Below are 20,888 nucleotides of genomic sequence, written 5' to 3'. Positions count from 1 at the left end.
CACAGGGATAGAGCATGTGTGGCTCTGCAGACCACATCCAGGAACGTGACTGTATTCTGATCCCAGAGGGAGCCACTAAAATGTTTTAAGCAAACTTCTGCTTTGGAAAGCTAATTCTACTGCATCGTAGAGGGCTGGCTGGAAGCAGGCAGGAGGCCAGCAAGGGAGTCTCCAGGGTAATCTAGGAGGGAAAGGATGGTGGATGGAACAAGGAGGGTGGCAGGGGATGGAGAGAAGTACCCATTTGAGTGGGATTCAGGAGACAGAACTGACAGACTTGGTGAGGAGTTGACTGTGGCAAGAGCGAGGGAGAGGAGCCAACAGCTTGGGCAGCTGGGTGAATGAGGACAACCCATGCTGGCAGAAAAACCAGTGAAGGTTCGAGGTGACATGAGGGTGGAGATGTCCACGACACATCTAAGTGGAGCAATGTGGGGGCGGCTGCACTGGTGAGCATGAAACCGAGGGACCAGAGCTGAGCTCGAGATACACACTTGAGAGTCATGAGGGCACAGAGGTTAACAGAAGCCAGTGAAACTAGCCTGTGAGAAGAGAGCTGGGACAGAAGCCGGAAGACACAACATCTAAGGGACAGTTACAGGAAGAGGAGCCCACAGAGCACACCAAGAAGAAATGACCACCGAGTGGGGAATAAACCCATGCGAGCATGGTGTGAGGGACGCCAAGGCATGAGCGTTTTAGGTGGAACCTGTGGTCAGTAGCAGCGAATGCCCACCAAGAGATCCCATGGGCAATGGTTTCTGTGCTTAGCGATACCCCAGCTTGGGGTGGTGACCACAGTCCAAGTTGCTTCAGGGGCGTGGTAGGAGAGATTCCAGACAGCAGTGTGTTGATGGGAAATGGAAGTGAAGGCACAGAGGGACTTTGGCCAGACAGGGGGACTTTTCTGCCGAGGAAGGAGGAAAGAGCCACAAGGAATACAGCAATGAAGGAACTATTTTAAAGATGGAAAGAACGTGTACATGTTGACTCTGAGGACAAGAAGCTGTGGAGCGATAGAGCTTAGAGGAGGCCTAAGGGAGAGGAGGTGCTTGCCAGCTCCTGAGTTGGCTGCAGTGGGGGATCGGCTCCAAAGCCAATTAGGTAGAGGGATTAGCCCAAAGTGGGAGGGGGGATGCTTCTTTAATTTTAGGAAGGAAGGAGGCAGGGGTGGGTGACATCTGGGTAAGTTTCCAGGTCCGCCAGCAGAATGGAACACAGGAGCCCCGGGAAGGTGGAGTCTATGCCTGCTCTGTTCACTGCTGTACCCCAGTGCCTAGAACAGAGCCTGGCACATTGACTGAATGAAGCAAGCAGGCTGGGACTTCCTACTAATAGCATCTGTCTCCTCAGTGACAGAGAAGGTGAGGTTCCTGTTGAGGGTGGGAAGGAGATGCTGGTGTCAGAGGTGTGTGGCAAATGGGGAGGATTTGACTAAGCAGATAAAAGTGGTTTTTGGGGATGAAGTCCTACTCTCTCTGTATAAATACAAATACACATGCCATACATAAATAGTTGTACAGTATATCTGTGGTACTACAATTCCATGAGGGAGCGATTAGGAAAAGAGTGTCAAAAAAGTTGCCTAGGAGGATGACCATGAAATAAGGTTGAGAAACGCCGACCCAGCGCAGGTGAGTGGACAGGAGGACCCCTCCAGTCAATAACGCTTGGTGCATACCGTGTTGACAGCGAGCCCCAGCAGGAATAAGTCCCTCTTTAAGGGAGACAGCAAGTCCAGCTACTGTGATCCTGCTCTAGAAGTGGGATTCGGCATAAACCAGTGGCACAACTGGCTGGCTCCCTGGAGGGGTCTGTGATCCAGCCTCCAGCACCAGCTGCTAGAGAGAAGCTTTCACTGCTCCATCGGGAAGTCCTGCAGGGACACAGGGATGGCGTGGACTCTAAGAGTGGACAAGGGACCAAGCACAATGGTGCCCTGCTGGTGGGGGCAGAGAGTGCGAGAACTGTCAACAGAGGGACCCTTCTCAGAGGAGGGCAATGCCTCACCCATGGCTGTGCCAGCCACAGGCTGAAACTGGCAAGCTTTCTGGGAGAAAGATGGCAGTGTCCTTAGGGAATCTGATGGGGGCAGTAATGATACTGAGAGGTCTTCAGTGACTTGTATCTGAGGATCTGTTTGCAAGGACCAGCTGCCTGACAGAATTTCTAGGTCAGAGAGAAAACCAAAAAATATAGGGTAGAGGTAAAGAAGGTCACAGGACACTTCATGCTACAAACTTTCTGACACAGACATACATACACACATCCACACTCTAAAATCACTTTTGTAAATAAACAAGAGGAATCTTATTTGCCTTCATATTTTAAATATTAATATTACTTTAGCAAATATTGTAATGTTTTTATGCTTAATTAGCACTCAAATATTCTTTGTTGAATGACTTAACACATAATAATTCCACAAATAATTTTCAGCTCTGATGCTCAGTAAGTTTTTCAAAGTCTGGCGAACATATATGCATATATTATTCTTAAGTATAGAAACAAGAAAGAAAAGAAGAAAAAATAAAATTTCACTGATTCTATTAAATAAATTCAGTACAGGAAGAAAGCAAGTTGGTTGGCTAGTAGTCAACATTAGCATTTTGTTCTTGGAGAATAGCATTTAAGAGATACCCAGATTAAAAATAAGTATGTCCCTGGGGGAATTTATACATTGGAACATATTATCAGGTATTATAATTTTACATGTATTAATATTTTCAACTCTATATAGTAAAATAAACAATACTGTAATGGTAAACCTCATTCATGGAAAAAAGATAAGAATTTGTCCTTTTTGTTCTATATCATCCAACTTTAAGCCCTTATTTTTCTGAAAACGAAGACTTGCTGAAATATAAAGAAGCAAAACCCTGTGCAGATGCCACGGAAACCTCGGTGGACTATACCAGTGACACTGTGTAGTCCACTGGACCCCATATGCTCTGTGCCAGCAAGGTGACTACTTCCGTCCCACCCTTCTGCACTCCTGTGTTGCTGGGGCTGGACTCTGCAAACCACCTTTCAAAGGGGCACTGGTACGGAAAGGAGTGCATCTATATTTGTTTTCTCCCGCACATTCTCTCTCTAACTCACTCATCCCATAAGCAACTGCAGGGTCCCTCCTGCACATCTGGCAGGCGTTCTGAGGCACTGAGTAAATCTAATTCTTTTTGAGTTATATTCAGTCTCATCATTTCTTTGTTCTGTTGACATACCTTGCAAGGCTAGAGCAACAGAAAACTTAAAAAATCAAGTATTTTTAATGCCTTGGTCCTCTAAAGCAGTGCTGAAGTTCTCCAAGTATCTTCATGAGAAACTGAGGCTGTGTCTTTGACATTGCCAGAAACCCAGCCCATCATGCACTCCAGCTAGCTGACACGCCTCTCTGTACTTTTCCTAGTCTTTACCAGCCTGGGTGCAGCAGGAAGTGTCAGCTTCCATGGCATCCAGCGGCATCTAGCTTTTGTTGACACTATTTGTATACCTCTTCCTTTCTTCCAGTCAGCAGTTCACAGTAAAATACTGATGAACACCCAAGAAAAGATATCCGCTAAGGTATCAGAACTCACCCTTTACCGTTAGGGCAGAGAGTATGCTCCCACAGACCGTCAGCGACTTAGGCTGCTGCCAGTCCCTTGGTCTTCCTCCCCAGTGGTTCTGTATGTGCCTTTGTGATTTGTAATGATGTGCAACAGAATGAGACAGGTAAATGCACAAAGGCAAAGCTGTTCATTCCAGCAGGAGCTTCCAGACCTCTGCGGTTTCTTTGGCCATCACCCCAAAGCCTCTGGACTCGGAACAGATTCTGCATTAGAGTGGTCTCTTGTCCCAGCTCTGTTAGAAACTGAACACCTCTGGAGTCACCGCAAAGTCTACAGAGCGTAGCCAAATGGCCCTGAAACAGAGGAGGCTGGATGCTCCTTACAGCAGTAGGACGCCCTTGGCAGGCAGAAGTAGAACCATTTAAGTAGGACTTTCGGTTTCGGCCAAAAGGACTAATAAATGACATCTATTAAACATGCATCTACAGATGTAAAATAAGATATAAATTTGGTATTTCTGTTTCTGTCCATTCAGACGGCCAAACGCAAAAAGAAAAATCAAAACAAAACACTACCAAGCGAAACTAATTTATCTTGGATGAGACTTGTAGGTCCTGCACGGTGAATTTCTCTAGGCCTACATCAGGCTCACTTTCGCCTTGATTTCACTTCACAACAACAAGTAATGGGATATATTAATGGGGCTCCTCTACAGTTACACCCAGATTGATTGTGCTGTTTGTGGGCTGCATTTTATCACTAACAAAACCTTTACTGTTTGAAACAAATGAAAAAATGTATAAAGGAAACAGCATGAGCTAGAAAAAGCCCGTCTGGTCTGAAGCAGAAGAGGTCCGCCCTGGGTCCAGCTCTGCGAATGACCCAAATAGGGCCCTTAGCAGCAGTCCTGCCTTTGTGCTCTCCTTTCTCCACAGAGTGGCTAATACATTTTCATTTGGGTTACGGAGCACGTAGACAGTGAAGAACGGGGCTTCTCCTGGCCCACCATCCAGGGTCTGAACATGTGAGGGGCCACAAGGATGTGCACTGCATATGACAGTGCTCTCAACTGTCTCCTCACCCAGAGGTCTCCCAAGATCACAACTGGAAATCTTATCCAGGAGGCTCCTCAGTTTCTAGAAAACCATGGAAAAGGAGTTCCCTTTATTTGATGGAAGTCTGTTCAATTTTAGCATCAGGAAACTGGTTTGAGGCTCCAAAATTTACACAAGTACCAGTTACCCCCTTTGTATAACCAGAAACGCAAGTCTATGCAAATATTCACTATGAATATTTCACAGGAAATTGGAATTAAATTAGTGACTAAAGATGAAAGCCAAGAAGGTAATCTGCTCAGATATTGCGCTGAAATCGTCTCTAAATTCATCCCTCAAGTCCAAACCAGAATCTCAAACCCCGGTCTCTTATTACAGGGGTTCATGTGTTATGAGTAGGGCCCCTCAACAACTGCCATCTAGAGCCGCCTTGCATAAAATTTGTGCATCCTAGATTCCAGCCCTGCACAACCCCATTAAGTTGTAAACGGATTTTATTTGCTGAACAAATGTTAATGCCATTCTACGTTAATGGATAATGCTACGAAAAGCACCTATGTATTACAGCACTGGAACCTTTAAGGATGAAATACAGTGTAACTTAGAAAACTGTCTGTTACAAACATATGTCAGCCGTGAGGGCTTCCAGCCCTTATCACCCATCTTCACAGAACTCAGTTAGAAGTTCTCCCTTGGTTAAGTGAATTTTCCAATAATACACAGATTTATTAGGTCCCAGGATTAAAATTCTCTGAAGAAGAATAAAAAATAATTGCACTTTAGAACATAATGTAATATTCAAATGACTTGAAAACAGTTACCTCAGCAAAAATAAGACAGAGGAGAGGAAAAAAGAATTTTAAAGATGAGGTTGGTAACGTCGGCCATAAAACCTCTGTGAGTCAAATGCACAACGCATGATCTGGCACTTCCGCATCACAAACACATGGAAACGGAACCCTCCCTCTCACAGCAAAATGCCTGGGTGGTTTCACTTGTGAGCCAGGGGGACCTCTTCACTGAATAAGACATATAGTAGTCAGGAGAGAGGGGGTGCTGGTGCCAGACAGTGTTTGTTAAAATGCCAGCTCTACTACTTACTAGCTGTGTGACCATGGGGGAGTTGTGTTTAACCTCCTCATCTCAGTTACTTTGTCTGTAAAATGGGGTTGCTAACGGTGCTGACCTCATGGGGCAGCTGTGATGGTTGAATGACAGGCAAGGAACTTAGAGTAGTGCCTTACACATATCAAGTGTTCAATAAACGTTAGCTCTTCATCATTCGGTGAATGATGGTGGTCATTACTGTAAATAGGATTTATTGCTTATAGAAAGGGACCTGAACAGAAGCAACGGCCTTCCCTCGCAAGAGGTCTCTCACCTCACTGACTCCACTTGCTCCCTTTTTTCTAGTCTGGATTCTGTCCCCTCTCCTCCACAGGAAAAGCACTCAATAAGGTCACCAGTAAAGTTTTTATTGTCCAATCCATTGGGTGGTTCTCAATTCTCACCTCTCCTGTCCTCTCAGAAATTCTGAGCATTGTTGAGCCTGACACTCCTGCATTCTATGATTTTGACTGTCATAATTTTCCCTCAACTTCTCTAGTCTCCCTCTCCCACTTCCATTTGCCAGCAGATCTTCCTTTCCTTGGACTTTAAATGGAATTCAAACTCTCATTGCTCCTAGGCCTCCAGTCTCTCTCCAGGCAACTTTACCCATTACTACCATGCTAATTAATCCAAAATGTTGGCCTGCGGCTCATACCTCTGTTCTGAGCTCCAGACCCACGTATGTTCATTTATATTCTCCATGTTTACTTGAATGTCTCAAAGGCACTTCAAACTCAACATGTCTAAAAATTAATTTATGATTTCCTCCCTCCCCAGCATCTCCCTCAACGTTCCCGTGTCTGTGAGTGCCCCACAAAGCATCTCTCATCTGGACATCTGCAATAGCCTCCCACCCCTCTTTCTTCCCCTCAATCCATTCTCCATAGCAGCCAGAGTGGTGCATTCAAATTGCCAATGTGACCACATCACTCAATGCTCAAAGCCTTCCATGGTCCCCCGTGCTTAAAGGATCTTGAACGTGGCTGAGAAGGCACAGCATCATTTGGCTTCTCCTGCCTCTCCTGCCTAGCTTTATCTGCATACTCTCTAGCCACTCTGGTCTTCTCTGGCCTTTCTGGGTCTCTGATAAGCAAAGCTCGTCCATTTCCTCTGTGGGGAACCCTCACCATTCTTCTCCTTAGGCTGATTTCCTATTCACCCTCCCACTATTAGTTCAACTGGTGCTTCCTCAGGGAAGCTGTTCCTGATCTCAAACTAGGTCATGCACCCTACAGTAAGTTCTCATAAAACCCTGAGTATTTATCACTATTAACAGTACACATTTATTTATGAGATTTTAACAGACTTAGTATCTATCTCTTCCAGCACATTGTCAGTTCCAAGAGGGCAAGGGGTCATGTCCTTTTGGACCACTATTGTGCTCCCAGTACCTCCCACATGGAAATGGCATGCTAACACTTGTTAAATGAACATCTCAACTTTCATCAGTTGAATGTATTTTTCATGACCCTGCTCTTCGTCCACCACAAGAGAGAGCCATCACTTGAATACAATGGCTGCAAGTAACAAGTAACTCTGGTGACCTCGACCACATCAGGTTTACCTGAGCTGATCGTAAGGGGAGAGAAACTGATAAGGAAAATTGGGCTCCACAAAGACTACCCATGGGAACCCAGCATCAGAAAGGCCAACACATCCTGTCCGTGATTTTAGCAAATGGAATCTGCTTGTGAGCCGCCGCAATGATGTTCATCATTCTCCTTTAGAGAATTCTTTCATTTACTCACTCATTTATCTGTTCATTCAACAAAACCATGAATTCTAAAGTCCAGACATTGGGGTCACAGGGTGGGAAGAACACTGATGTGTGACACATACACAACAAATAAAACAGGCTGTAACTGAGAAGGAGGAGAGGACATGCTCAAGATAAGAGAGTAAAATGATCCTGGAGAATGACTCCTGTGAGTGAGGCAGAGGACGGCCAGAAAAACTTTCCAGGCAAAACTGGGGACACTGACCGGATCCTCTAGGAGCTCCCTAAATACCAACTACTACTATTACTACTACCTTAGTTGACAGGTGAAGAAAGAGAGGAAACAGTTCTCCTGGACAATACTAGCACCACCATCACCTCTGTTTCCTCCAACTCTATACTCCCTCCCATCCTGGACTACTCTCCTTGGGCTCTAGGAAGAGTGGAACTTAGAGAGAGCTCAGCTGTCTTCCAATGAAGTCCTTATCTCCACTACCCTTAACCTTGCATATACAAATCAACTGTCTGGTTCAGGTTTTCCCTTTTGTTCCATGGCTGATTCAAGGAGGCAGCGCCAGTGGTATGGATGTATTAGGGGTCAGCATCATGGGAAGGGAGGAGTGGGGCCAGGGATATAAGGCTCTCACCAGTTCTCTTAAGACAAAAAATAATGCTTTAACCTCTTGATTGCAGCATTCAGTTTTATTTTAAGTGAATCTTACATTACTAAACCATACCCTTTTGGTGTGTGAACTACTCAAGCTCTTATTCAAACTTCAAGCCTGCTTGGAGCTTGGAAAAGAACAGTCAAATGACAGATTTCTTCCATCTCCTCAGAAAAGATAAGAAAGGATAATAAGGCATAAGGTTTTTTAAATAACAACACCAAAGGGGGGATTGGTGTGTTCCGGTATTATCACTTTGCAGATATAAACACCACAACCAATCAAAGGAAGATGGCTTAAACATGAAATATTTGGACCTCAAACATGAAAGTACACTGAAAGAGAAAAAAGGAAAAATATAGCAGCATTTTACACTATCTGTTGTTTACTCTGAAACAAAGCCCCAGGATGGAGACAATACAGGTATAAATTACAATATGTATTTTAACACATCCTTAAAAGCCAGAAATGAAGCTACCCACTTTGACAACTGTTTTCTATATAAATCTCTGCCAGAAAAACAAAAATCATTATGAATTCAACAAATCAAACTTCAATCAATTATTTTGGTCAACTTGAGAGTTAATTTTTTTTTAAATGAAATAATGCTTCTGAGGAAGAAAAAAAGATCTTGCTTCTGAAAACAATTTTATGGTTAATGTAAAGTTTTAAACCAAATAATTATATTACTGTGATTCACTAGCAATTCAAGAAAAAGTGTGTAGGATGTCCAAAAGTTAGAAACATATTAAAATAAAATTTTTTTCTTTATAGAGAGTTGCCATACCATCTGGTTTAATTTGTTTTGTTTTTAATATCAGCTTTCTAAGAACTACAAATTATTAAGTTACTTCCCTGAAAAAATACGAGTGAAGAAAAAACACGGGTTGAAGACGACATCCTGATTACAAGTTTGGACACTCAGGAAAACACTAATATGGCAGAACAGCCCAACCTAAGTGAATTTGAGTGTGACACTGGTTCATGGACGGTATCTACTAGAGATGACAATGATGAAAAGGACAGGTTCACAGAGAGTAACAGGCAAAATAATAACATGCAAAACAATATAGAAATAAATTTTCAGACACTGAGCTTTACCTCTTTGTCAGAGTGCTACTGATTCTAATTAAGTTTAGGAGAAAAATAACAAGGCAACCCCTGCTTGACTGGAAAGTACAGACTATTAAAGGATGCTTTTAAATAGGAGAGTGATTAATGGGGGCATCCAAATGTGAGCACAACCATATTTTTCATCTCAACTGTGTTCTTCTGTCTTCCAGCTGATCACTTTAATACAGTGTCACCTCAGCCGATGCAAAGGCAAGAGATTGAGGTGCAGCTCCTAGATTTCTAAAAGAAGCATTGTTTTGCAAAGCGTCATTTAGGCAATTCATGGAATTATCCTCAGAAAAGGTAAAAGTCAAACAACAAACAAACAATGGGCTCCCTTTGACAAGGGAGTCACATGCCTCCTGCTATTTGAAATCTACGTCAAACCAGTTGATAAGATTTGTAAAGGAATATCCTTACCCGAATTATTTCTTCAACACAGCTGTTGGTTTCTCCAGATCTACTCTCCTGAAAGCAAAGAAAAAAAAAGGTTAAGGCTGATAGAATAGATTTATAGTTACAAAGAAAAGATGACACATAAGCTTCCCAACTTAGAGTTTGGACTGGGTAAACGCCTAAACTGGGACTTCCTGATGAGCTCCTTCCCTTAATGGGGTAGCTCCCATCATGGCTATGCCTGCTCTCCCTCCCCTCACTGCTGCACGAGGCCAGGCCACCCAGGAGCGTGGCACATGCCCCAGAGTTTCAGCTCTGGGCCCTCTAACCACGCTGACTGTAAGTGGGCAGGCTCCCAAGAGTACAGCACACGACCGGCAGCTATGAGCTCTGTCTACTTTGGGCTCCATCAAAGTGTGGAAACGCGGCCTCCACTGCAAAAGTGGATCCAGTTCACTCACCAAATACACGCAAGGGCCTTGCCGATTACAACAGCTGCTACAGCTTAAGTAAAAGTCTGGTAGTTTTACTGTCCTCAAAGCCTAGATTTACTGGTTTGATGGCCTGAAAACTGAAAGACCAAAAGGAGAAACATCCTCTCAACATTTGCACGGCACGCTGGGTGTCATACCCCACAGCCACTTGTTCTGTAAGCCACGCTGCCCTGTGCTGTGGAGATGTTAAGGGCTCTGAGGAATGGTGGCTTCATGTCACAGCTGACTCTGGGGAGCATTTTAAGTTCCAGAGATGCTATGTGGTTATGTTGGTTACATAGCCTGGAAAGCAGGAGGCAGTTCTGTGGGGACATGAGAGCAGCATTTGCTAGTACAAGCGCCAACTGTGGTCTCAGGGAGATGCTTCCCTTGGCCTTGTAATTCAGTGATACTGACCACAGCTGAGCATGACGTCCTAGAATGAGGCTTTCTTCACAATCTCTTCTCTAAAGTCCACTCTCCAGGAATGCTTATCTGCACCTTCCCAGTTTTTCCAGTTAATTCCAAGTCATTCTTCAGACTGCAGGCCAGTCGTGATTTCCTCAAAGCAGGCGTCCCTGACCTGGAGCACTCACTTCTTCACGGTACTCACCACAATTGCCATTCAATAATTAACTCTTCAACCATCTCTCCTCCCTCTAGAACACACACTCCACAATTCAGAGGCTCTGTGATTCTCAGCACGGTGCTTCACACAGTCCTGAGTGTGCTCAGTAACCATTTGCTAGTGGACAGCGTGCGAAGAAATGATCGATCTACTTCCTGTAGTTCTCAGAAGGTGAGGCCTATCACCATCACTCTAGGATCTTTGGAGACAGCAAAGGCTCCACCGAGGAGGGCTCCTCTGCACTCCCAGCCCCGCTGTGCACGGCACTCCACCCACTTTTCCTGGTGGGAGAGGATTCTGCCAGAAATATTTGACCCTTCATACCGGGTAAGGGGCCAGGGGGAATGAAGATATGTGAGGCTTAAAAAGGCCCCACACATGGTTGAGACTTTCTCCTGCCCAGAAATAGAGGGCAGGTCCAAGTCTCCCAACTGAGGCCCAGAAAGTTTACATGATTGCCTCAAGCCACGTAACAGCAGAGCCTGGACCAGAATACAGGACTCCTGATTCACAGTTGTGTACATTTTCTCTTCCAGAAGCTTCCCCAATCCCAAAGGCTGTGCTTAAAACATATCCATTCCCTTAGCAAACCTGACTCATTTGTTTGTCAAAGGCGTGTCATTACCAGGGTTTCTATGAAGCTTATATAGTTTGAGAACTTTTTTTTATTATTGTGGTAAAAATATACATATAAAATTTACCATTTTAACCATTTTAAAGTGTATAATTTCCTGGCATTAAACATTCGCAACGTCACCACTATCTAGTTCTAGACTTTTTTTGTCATCCTGAATGGCGACTTCATGCCCATTAAGCAAGAACTCCCCATTCATCCTTCTCCCCAGCCTCTGGAGCCACTAATCTACTTTCTGTCTCTACGGGTTTCTCTATTCTGGATATTTCACAGAAATGGAATCATGCAATATGTGGTCTTTTGCATCTGGTTGGTTTCATTTAGGATAATTTTTCAAGGTTCATCCATGTTGTAGCATGTACCAAAACTTCATTCTTTTTATGGCTGAATAATATCCATTCATCAGTTGATGGACACTTTGGTCGTTTCCACTTTGCCTATTGTGATAGCACTTCCTTGAACATCTGTGTACAAGTTTTTGTTTGAACATCTATTTTCAGCTCTTTTGGGTATATAACCAGGAGTTGAATTAGTTGAATTGCTGGGTCACATGGCAATCTATGTTTAGCTTTTTGAGGAACTGCCAAACCGTTTTCCACACTCGCTGTATTGTATATTTTACATTCCCACCAGCAATATATGAAGGGTCTAATTCTCCACAGCCTCACCAACACTTGTTACCGTCTCCTTTTGTTTTGTTTTTGATAACAGTCATCCTAGTGGGTGTGAAATGGTATCTCTCTGTGGTCTTGATCCGCATTTTCCTAACGACTAACGATATTGTGCATGTCGGCTATTTGCATATCTTCTTTGGAGAAATGTCCTTTGCCCATTTTTTAATTGTGTTGTTTGTCTTTTTACTGTTTTGTTGTAAGAGTTCTTTATATATTCTGGACACTAGACCCTTATCAGATATATCATTTGCACTTATTTTCTTCCATTCTGTGGGTTGTATTTTTGCTATCTTGATAATGTTCATGGATGCATAAAATTTTAATTTTGATGAAGTCCCATTTATCTATTTTTTCTTTGTTGCTTTGCTTTTGGTGTCATATCTAGGAAACCACTGTCAAATCCAGGGTTATGCAGATTTAACCCATGTTTTCTTTTAAGAGTTTCACAGTTTTAGTTTTTATATTTAGGTCTTTAATCCAATAGTTTGGGAACTTTTAGGTGAAGTTTATTTCCTTATGGGTTATATGATAAGTTTTAGTTAAAATAGGAACATATCCTTGCATAAATTACTCTATTCTAGTCTCATCATTAAAAGATCAATAAGAAAATGTGTAAGGCACAGCCACTACTGCTAACAGTGCACCAACACAGCATGCATATCTATCCTACTAATCAAGAAAAACAGTGCTAAATATCACGACAGGATTAGGAGACCCAAATGCATTTACTAACATTTCATTACCTTTTCCTACACTTATACCTCTTTCTGTTTTCCCAAACGCTCTGGTTTGGCCACATACATCTAATAAGGCCCCACTCCTATCCCCAATATCTTATCCCAGGACTGCTCTGAAAACTTCACCATTGTGAAACTCCAACCAAATAGGATCAGAGAGCTCTTTTTGGAACCTGCCCCAAACCTGCTTTCTTCCAGGGCAGCCTGAGGCAACCTTCACAAAGGCCGTATGGAAAAGTCTCAGTCAGGCCAGGCTCGCTCGTCTTTTGGAACGATCTGCTTGGGAGTTCAATGATGGGAATAGTGGTCTCAATTGGAAAACATATCTTCAAACCCACAGCCATCTCTCTTACCCTACCTCCAAGTCCCAACTCTTTCCGACCATATAACTTACTAGCAGGGGAAAGGCTAAATTCTCAATGTATCTTCTATTTTTCACCTTAAAACAATTAAGAAAGGGAAACTTGATTTCACGTTCTCCTGGTAGATTCAGCCAGGTACATAACATACTAAAAAAAGACTCTTCAAATTAAACTTTGGGTTTGAGTCCTTAAAGCTAAGCTTCCCCTGAACACCACACTTTAATTTCATTCGAAGTGATTTATATAAATGACAGGTTGCTCTTATGAGTATCTCTCCCTATAATCCTATAAATTTCCACTACCCTCCTCTGAAAACGAATGCACTGAGAGACAAATGCAGTATAGACGCCCTGTTAAATAATTCCCTCATCACTGTAGATGGACTATGTAGGATTATTACATTGGGTCATCTCGAGGGCAGCTCAAAGCTCATTTCCTACTGGGAGGGCCCCTTGTAAAGCTGAGGAGGTACCAGAAGTGAGGCCAGGATAAAGGACTTCAACAACAGTTTCAGGAAGTCTTGGCCTTAAAATACAGTATGGATAGTCCTTGGCACAGGAAAATCTAGGGGATTCTCTGGAACATGTCTGACTCCTGGGGACAAGAACGGTATCACATTGGGTCTGAATCTCCAGAGAAGGGTACCGTATTGGGTCTCAATCTCCAGGACCCCATTTAGATTGGAGTGAACCCATGAAGCACAGTACTGTAGAAAGTCTGAATTGGAAGGAAATTTAGAGATCATTTTAGGCCATCTCAATGACTTTAACAGATGGAGAAACTGTGGCCCAGAGAAGTGAAAGGCTTTGTGAAAAATCATTTTGGCAGCAAGGGGCACTCAAGGTAAAACCCACACACATTTTTTTCAACACCAGCTTCATGATTTTCTGCTATTTTCTGCTCTAAGTTCAACCCTTTGGCTCAACTTGAGGTCACTGTCACACTTAAGGTACAAAAATAAAAGAATCTGGACAGTATTGGGGTAAATTTCCTCCTTCCTTTCCATGCTGCAAATTATCCAACACTCAGTCACTCTGTGTCTTATTCGCTAACCTCCAACACCACATACATCAACCAAAGGGGTTAGAGAGAGGAGAGTAAGAGGAGAGAAAGGGTTAAAACTACCATCCCTTCTGTGACATTAACAAATTAGAGACAAGGATTTGTGTCCTCAGAAATTGGAGGACAGAATTCCACCTCTTCTTTTCCAAATACACAAAAGGGGGTAGGCAGGCAGTGTTGGGGTGGGCAGGGTAGGGGTGGGGAGGAGACGGCAGGGCCTTTTTCACCCTCTTGAGGTCTTTTTCAAATCTGGTTTTGGCTACAGTCATGTCCTTTGATTATATTTACATTCTAAAAACTTTCAGTGTTTATGAACAAGATTAAAACATGCATGTGATTTACATCTCCAAATCTGTGTTTATATTTTTCACAATAAAGTTATTGTTTTCCTTGGAAAGGTACCCGCTGAGAAGGAGGGCTGCACAATGCAAATTTTAATTACTCTGTATTTTTTGAGGGTTTGTAGCTGTTGTTTCATGCTGAGTCGCTGAGCTGTTGCCCCGTATTTACTCCGACTTTGATGAACCCACCCCATTTTCCTATCATTACATTTTGAAATCTGTCATAACAGTCTCACCTCATTGAACCTCCAGATAAACTTCAATTAAAAGCTAGCAACCCCAGCTGATTCTCCTTCTCTACATTCTTGTCTATCACGTTCCTTTCATGGAACTGCTTTCCCCAAATCCTACCACTTAAAAATAAACACCACACAATCTGCCAGGGAAATGGAAGGAACTGAGCTGTGGGTGAGTATAGTTCAAGAAATAGCCAGGAGCATCCTGTCACTGAGAGCAGAAGTCCCTAATTACCATGCCAAGCACAGAGCACTGGAAGAAGCAAGCAACGCTTACGGAGAAAAGGCTCCATCAAATCAGTGGGAAATGGCATTTCACTGCAGAGGAGACGAAGCTGCATGCGTCCTATTTTCAAAAGCAGTTTAACTCTTCATCAGACATATTTAAGGCAGAACCTTCACTCTAAAATAATACTACTTTATTACTATTTTAATTATATGTTTCAGGGTACAACACTATAATTCAACATCTCTATACACTACAAAGTGATCACCCCTAAAAGTCTAGTTACCATCCATCACTCTACAATTGACGCCCTTCAACCCTTTTGCCCACCTCCAACCCCCTTCTCCTCTGTAACCACTAATCTGTTCTCTGGATCTAGGAGTTTGTTTTCGTTTTGTTTTGTTTGTTCACTTGTTTCATTTTTGTTTAGATTCCACATATGAGTGAAATCATACAATATTTGTCCTTCTCTTTCTGACTTATTTTACTTCACATAATACCCCTCAAGGTCCACCCATGTTGTGGCAAATGGCAAGATTTCATTCTTTTTCATGGTTGCATAGTATTCCACTGTATATACATACCACCTCTTCTTTATCCATTCATCAACTGATGGACACTTAGATTGTTTCCATATCTTGGCTATTGCAAGTAATCCTGCATTGAACATGGGGGTGCGTATAACTTTCTGAATTAGTGTTTTCATTTTCCTTAGGTAAACACCCAGTAGTGGAATAGCTGGATCACATGGTAGTTCTATTTTCTAATTTTTGAGGAAGCTCCATACTGTTTTCCATAGTGGCTGAACCAGTTTACATTCCCACCAACAGTGTGCAAGTGTTCTCTTTTCTTCACATTGTTTCCAAGACTTGTTATTTCTTGTCTTTTTGATAACAGCCATTCTAACAGGTGTGAGGTGATACCTCACTGTGACTTTGATTTGCATTAATACTACTTTAATGCCTTTGTCTGTCTGCAAAAGGCCCTCAAGCATTTAGAAATTGTTTATCACATGCACACACTAAAATACTTCCACAAAAGTATTTCTAAATAAGTCTTACTATTCATTTTTCTTCTTCTTCTTCTTTTTTCTTTTGGTGGGGAAGATTGGCCCTGAGCTAACATCTGTAGCCAATTTTCCTCCGTTTTGTATGTGGGATGCTGCCACAGCATGCTGTGGTATGTAGATCCACACCTGGGGTCCGAATCTGCAAATCCCAGGTCACCAAAGCAGAGTACACACGAACTTAACCACTATGCCACCAGGCCAGCCCTGAAGTATTTATAGAAATACTGAGACAAAGAAATTATTTGTGGCATCAATGCCACCAAAGCAGTGGGTGAGGATCTAAGCTCGAATTCAGGGACCATCATAACTCTGTGTGAAGCCCCACCCACTGACTGTATCCTCAGCCTCAACTGAGGCAAGGGTTACCTGTGGCCAAGGAGGCAGCCAGCAAGTTCTCTCCCAAATTCAGCCTGTCTTACACCCAACCTAATATCTCCTTATAGAGATAGCTCTATAAGCTCCTCTCTGCTTCCATTCATCCAAGCTGGAAGCTCAGCTTCCTTCCTCATCAGTTCCCCTCCTTATCTCCTGCATCTGCTCAGCAAATCAGTTCCTTCGCCTTTTGCTCTGTCACTTACATCCATCCCTTCCTCTCTGATCCTACTGTCACTCCCATCATCTAGACATTTATACTTTGAGAGGAAAAATAAGTAAAAAGAACAGTAAGAGAAGAAAGGTATACAAAGGTATATTATAGAAATACAAACAAAGTGACAGCAAATGGTGGTAATATTAATATCAACTAAAGGACAGTTCACAGCACAATACAGAAGGAAGAAAAATAGGGCATTAATAGAGCATCAATACAAGGTATGCTAAGAAAAAGGAAGAGAAATAGAATTATTATGGTTGAAAGCCTTTAATCAATCCCTATTTTTCCTAATAGACAAAATGTGCCAAAAAAACACCCCACACAAACCTATATCAAAGGATAGATAATTTGAAAAATAAAATTAAATAAGGCCAAATTGAGAGATATAATGAAATTAGAATTCTATGCCTCCCCAACTTTTCAAGCATATATAAAAGACAGTTACCGAAGTGGTCATACACTGAGCTACAAAAGAACTTCAAAAAGTTTCAAAAGAGTAATTGTTTTATAGCCCAGACTCTTTAACCACAAGTTATCAAAACAATTAAGCTATGAATTAAACACTGTGTAGACATAAAAATCTCCTAGAATTCTTCGAATAAAACAAACACCACACACTTATAAATAACTCGTTATATTTACAAAAAAATAAAATTAAAATACTGCAAAACAAAATTATAGGATGATCCCAAAGATATTCTGGGGGGCAAATTCATACTCTGAAAGCTTTCATTATTTTTTAAAAGGAAATTTATGTGCTAAGCAATCAATTAACAGTTTAAAATCAAAAAGAGACACAAAAAAGGAAGAAAATAACAAGTAGAAAAAATCAATGAAATATTTACAAAACAAAAAATCAGTCGAATTTATAAAGCCAAAATATAATTTCATAAAAACAAAACATACTATCTAAAAACAACAGTAGAAAGTCACTTAAAATCTGTTCAATGAAAAGAAAGCCCAAATAAACATAATTTGATATAAGAAGGGGATAAAATATATGAGATTATAAGAAGATACTGATATTAATATTAAAATAGAACACAATGCTAATAAACAAAAAATTTTGATGAAGGAGGTAACTTTCTGAAAAAAGCTTTACTTAAGAAACAAAGAGAAATGAGATTAGACCATAAACCTGAGAATGTAGATTAAACTAAATTAAAAAATTATCTTCAAATAAGGCTTCAAGCCAGATAATTTTAGAGTGAAGTATTTCAAACTTTCAAGGAGGGACTAATTCCTATATATTTTCTTTTATAATATAAAAAGTAATGGAAAGCAACATGATTTATTTTATTAAATTAATATAAAAATCTCACATAAGACAATAAACCAATATCCCTTATGAAGATAAATGTAAAATCCTCAATAGATTATTAGTAAATATAATTCAATAAAATATTACAAGAATTAGTGAGAATTTAGTGCGATTTGTCCCAGGAATGCAAAAATGGCTTAATATTTCATATTAAGGCCCTTTTACAGTAGTGTCTCAGTAGGGAAAACATGTAAAACTGTGATCATCTCAGCTTACAGATTTTTGATCATTTTTACCTAGAAAAATCCAAAAGACTCCACTGTTACTCTTATTAAAAAGCGAGGTAAAAAAAAGGGGTTGGATAGAAACTAGTCAATAGCTCTTCTGTGTAGCAGCAATAAACTATTCAAAAATATTTTTAAAATGCCACCCACAATATCAAGAAAAATAAATGAGGAATAACTTTAACAAAAAATGTTCAAGATCCATAAGAAAAATCCTCAGGATTCTACTGAAAAACCAAAAAGAAATACCTGAAAGGAACTGAGCTAGACTCTCAAATACCGTCCAACTCTAATGCACAATACACAGCCAGATAAACATGTCAAGAGAAACAAACCACAAACCGCATTAACTTAAAAAAAACGGAGATGAAAGTCACATAACAGAAAATCAACCATTTTAAAATGTACAATTCAGTGGCATTTAGTCCATTCACAATATTGTGAATTATAATCACCTCCATTTGTCCCAAAACATTCCTATCGTTACAAAGGAAAACACCGTACCCATTGAGCAGCTTCTCCCCGTTCCCCTTCACATTAACTTTTTAAAGATGTCTTTATTGTATTAACAAATAGTATACTCAACTGAAAAGAACAAAATGAGGAAAATGTTGCTGAGTATCATTTACTGGTATTACTAGATTTTACAGTGGATATGGTATCTCTCATTTATGGGTTTATGACCAGTTCCTAGCAGCGTATTTGGTACCACATAGTAGGCACTTGATAATGTTTGTCAAATGAATAAATAAATAAGAGGCCAATAAACTAAAAAAAAAAAAAAAAAGACTTTTAAAAATTAAAGTCTTGCACTTTATAAGAATTACGGTTGGTCATCTATATTACAAGGGAATGTTTTTGCTTTATCAAAAAAAAAAAAAAAATCACCAGAGTTATCTTAAAGACAAATTCTTGGAACACCAACATTTATTTATTTCATTAAAATTAAGCTTATACCCAGCAGTACAGGAGCCATTAGCAAGTTATTTGACTTCTCTAATTCCCACACTGGTTATCTGTAAATTAGAGAACAAGCACCAGCATTCTATCAACAGGCAATACTGTTAAAGAGTTAATCATCGATTTTCTATCAGATTCTTAGCCATAGGACACGGTCTTTCAATTATGTTATTATTACTATAATGAAAATTAGTGATCTCAAACAGAGCTTGTAGTTAAAAGTGCATTTGGTTTTCAGAAAGTTAAGCGGTCTGTTAGCACAGTGACCTTGTCAAAAGTCTGTTGATGGCATAAGGAGATTAGAACCAGAGGTAGCGGTTTTACATCCTGATCACTAATTGATATTGAGTGCTTTTCCACAGGGTCACGTCTCAATAAAGTGCTCGAGTAGCGTATACTGGGGCCATCTCCATCTCCACACTGTCCTGTCAGAGCTGGCTAAAGAAACCACAGAACAGTAATAATGAACACGTGCTTCCCACCCGTAATGTGACATTGACAAGAACACTTCAAGACCTCTGTGCTCTTTCATCTAAGACTGAGCAGTCATTACTTCAGCAAGAGGAAGAGCATGCAGGCTCAGGCCAGAGGGACAAGGCTGAAGCCATTAACCCTTATGTGACAGGCAGACTTCACTGAGACTTCTAAAATGGACACTCCTCTTTTAACGTTTGCCTGAATCTCCTCCTGCACCCCATCTATATAATCTGATAACAAATAATATGTTATCTGGAGGTGGCAGAAGGCTTGCTGATAGGGTTTCCCCATAACATACCTTTTTTTCCCTACATGACAGAGGGAAATGTACAGGAAAAACACATTTGATGATCATTTATAGTTGGGAACACGTTTTCTTTTCTAATCATGAAATTCTCAACACAAAAGCTTACAAGATGGAGAGAGTAATCCAACGTGGCTGAAGAAATTAACTAATTAAAGATAATTATTAGGACTGCTCTAATTTGTGGCCCACTGTAGGACAGATAATCAATCCTCTTTTAGCCATGAACTGAAATGACTATTGTAAATGGCAAAAGTGGTGCTACATATCTGATAATCTTCTATTTGGCACATTCTATTAATTTTACTTAAGCATTTTGCTAAAAGAAATAAAGGACAGCTTCACAAATAACCCTTCACATGTCATGCTCTTCATGCGGCTTTCTCTCCATTATCATCTCACCTTTCCCAAAAGGTCTCAGGTCTGTCTGACCCACAGAAAAGAGTTCGTTCTGTGCATGCTCGACACCAACTGTCTCTATGTATGCTTTCTGAGGAGATGTGCTATAAATAAATGCTGGATAAAGAAATCCAGCTGAGATCAGCTGGGGTGCAGGGGAGGACGCTTACCTGAGAGTGGGAGCTGGTTGCATTGGAAAACATGAGTGAGAAACTGTATGTTATTTTTGTGTGTGTGTGAAGAAGACTGGCCCTGAGCTAACAGCTCTTGCCAATCCTCCTCTTTTTGCTTGAGGAAGCTATCTGCTCCCTGAGCTAACATCTGCGACAATCTTCCTCTACTTTGTATAGGGGATGCCGCCACAGGATGGCTCGATGAGCAGCAGTGTGCAGGTCCACGCCCAGGATCTGAACCTGTGAACCCCACGCCACTGAAGCAGAGCACGTGAACTCAACCACGACGCCACTGGGCCTGCCCAGAGAAACTATTTTTTTATTGGCTGGTGAGAATTTTTTAATACTCAAAGTTTTATATTTTTAAATAAATCCATCTACAATGCCAT

At 41.2% G+C, this 20,888-nt stretch overlaps 1 protein-coding gene across 8 annotated transcripts in view; it reads right to left on the bottom strand.

Annotated features, from left to right (window-relative positions):
• The window catches only part of AFF3 (ALF transcription elongation factor 3), a 573,094-nt gene that overhangs the window by 263,915 nt on the left and 288,291 nt on the right, over positions 1-20,888 (bottom strand). For all 8 annotated transcript variants that reach the window (XM_070511624.1, XM_070511625.1, XM_070511626.1 and 5 more), the window contains one exon: positions 9,632-9,679. In XM_070511624.1, the coding sequence (XP_070367725.1) occupies positions 9,632-9,679 (48 nt within the window). The remainder of the gene's footprint in view (positions 1-9,631; positions 9,680-20,888) is intronic.

Source organism: Equus asinus, chromosome 6, assembly GCF_041296235.1.
Source record: "Equus asinus isolate D_3611 breed Donkey chromosome 6, EquAss-T2T_v2, whole genome shotgun sequence".
NCBI classification, from domain to species: domain Eukaryota; kingdom Metazoa; phylum Chordata; class Mammalia; order Perissodactyla; family Equidae; genus Equus; species Equus asinus.
Note: the sequence above shows the minus strand (reverse complement) of the source record. Positions and strands in the feature narration are given on the sequence as shown.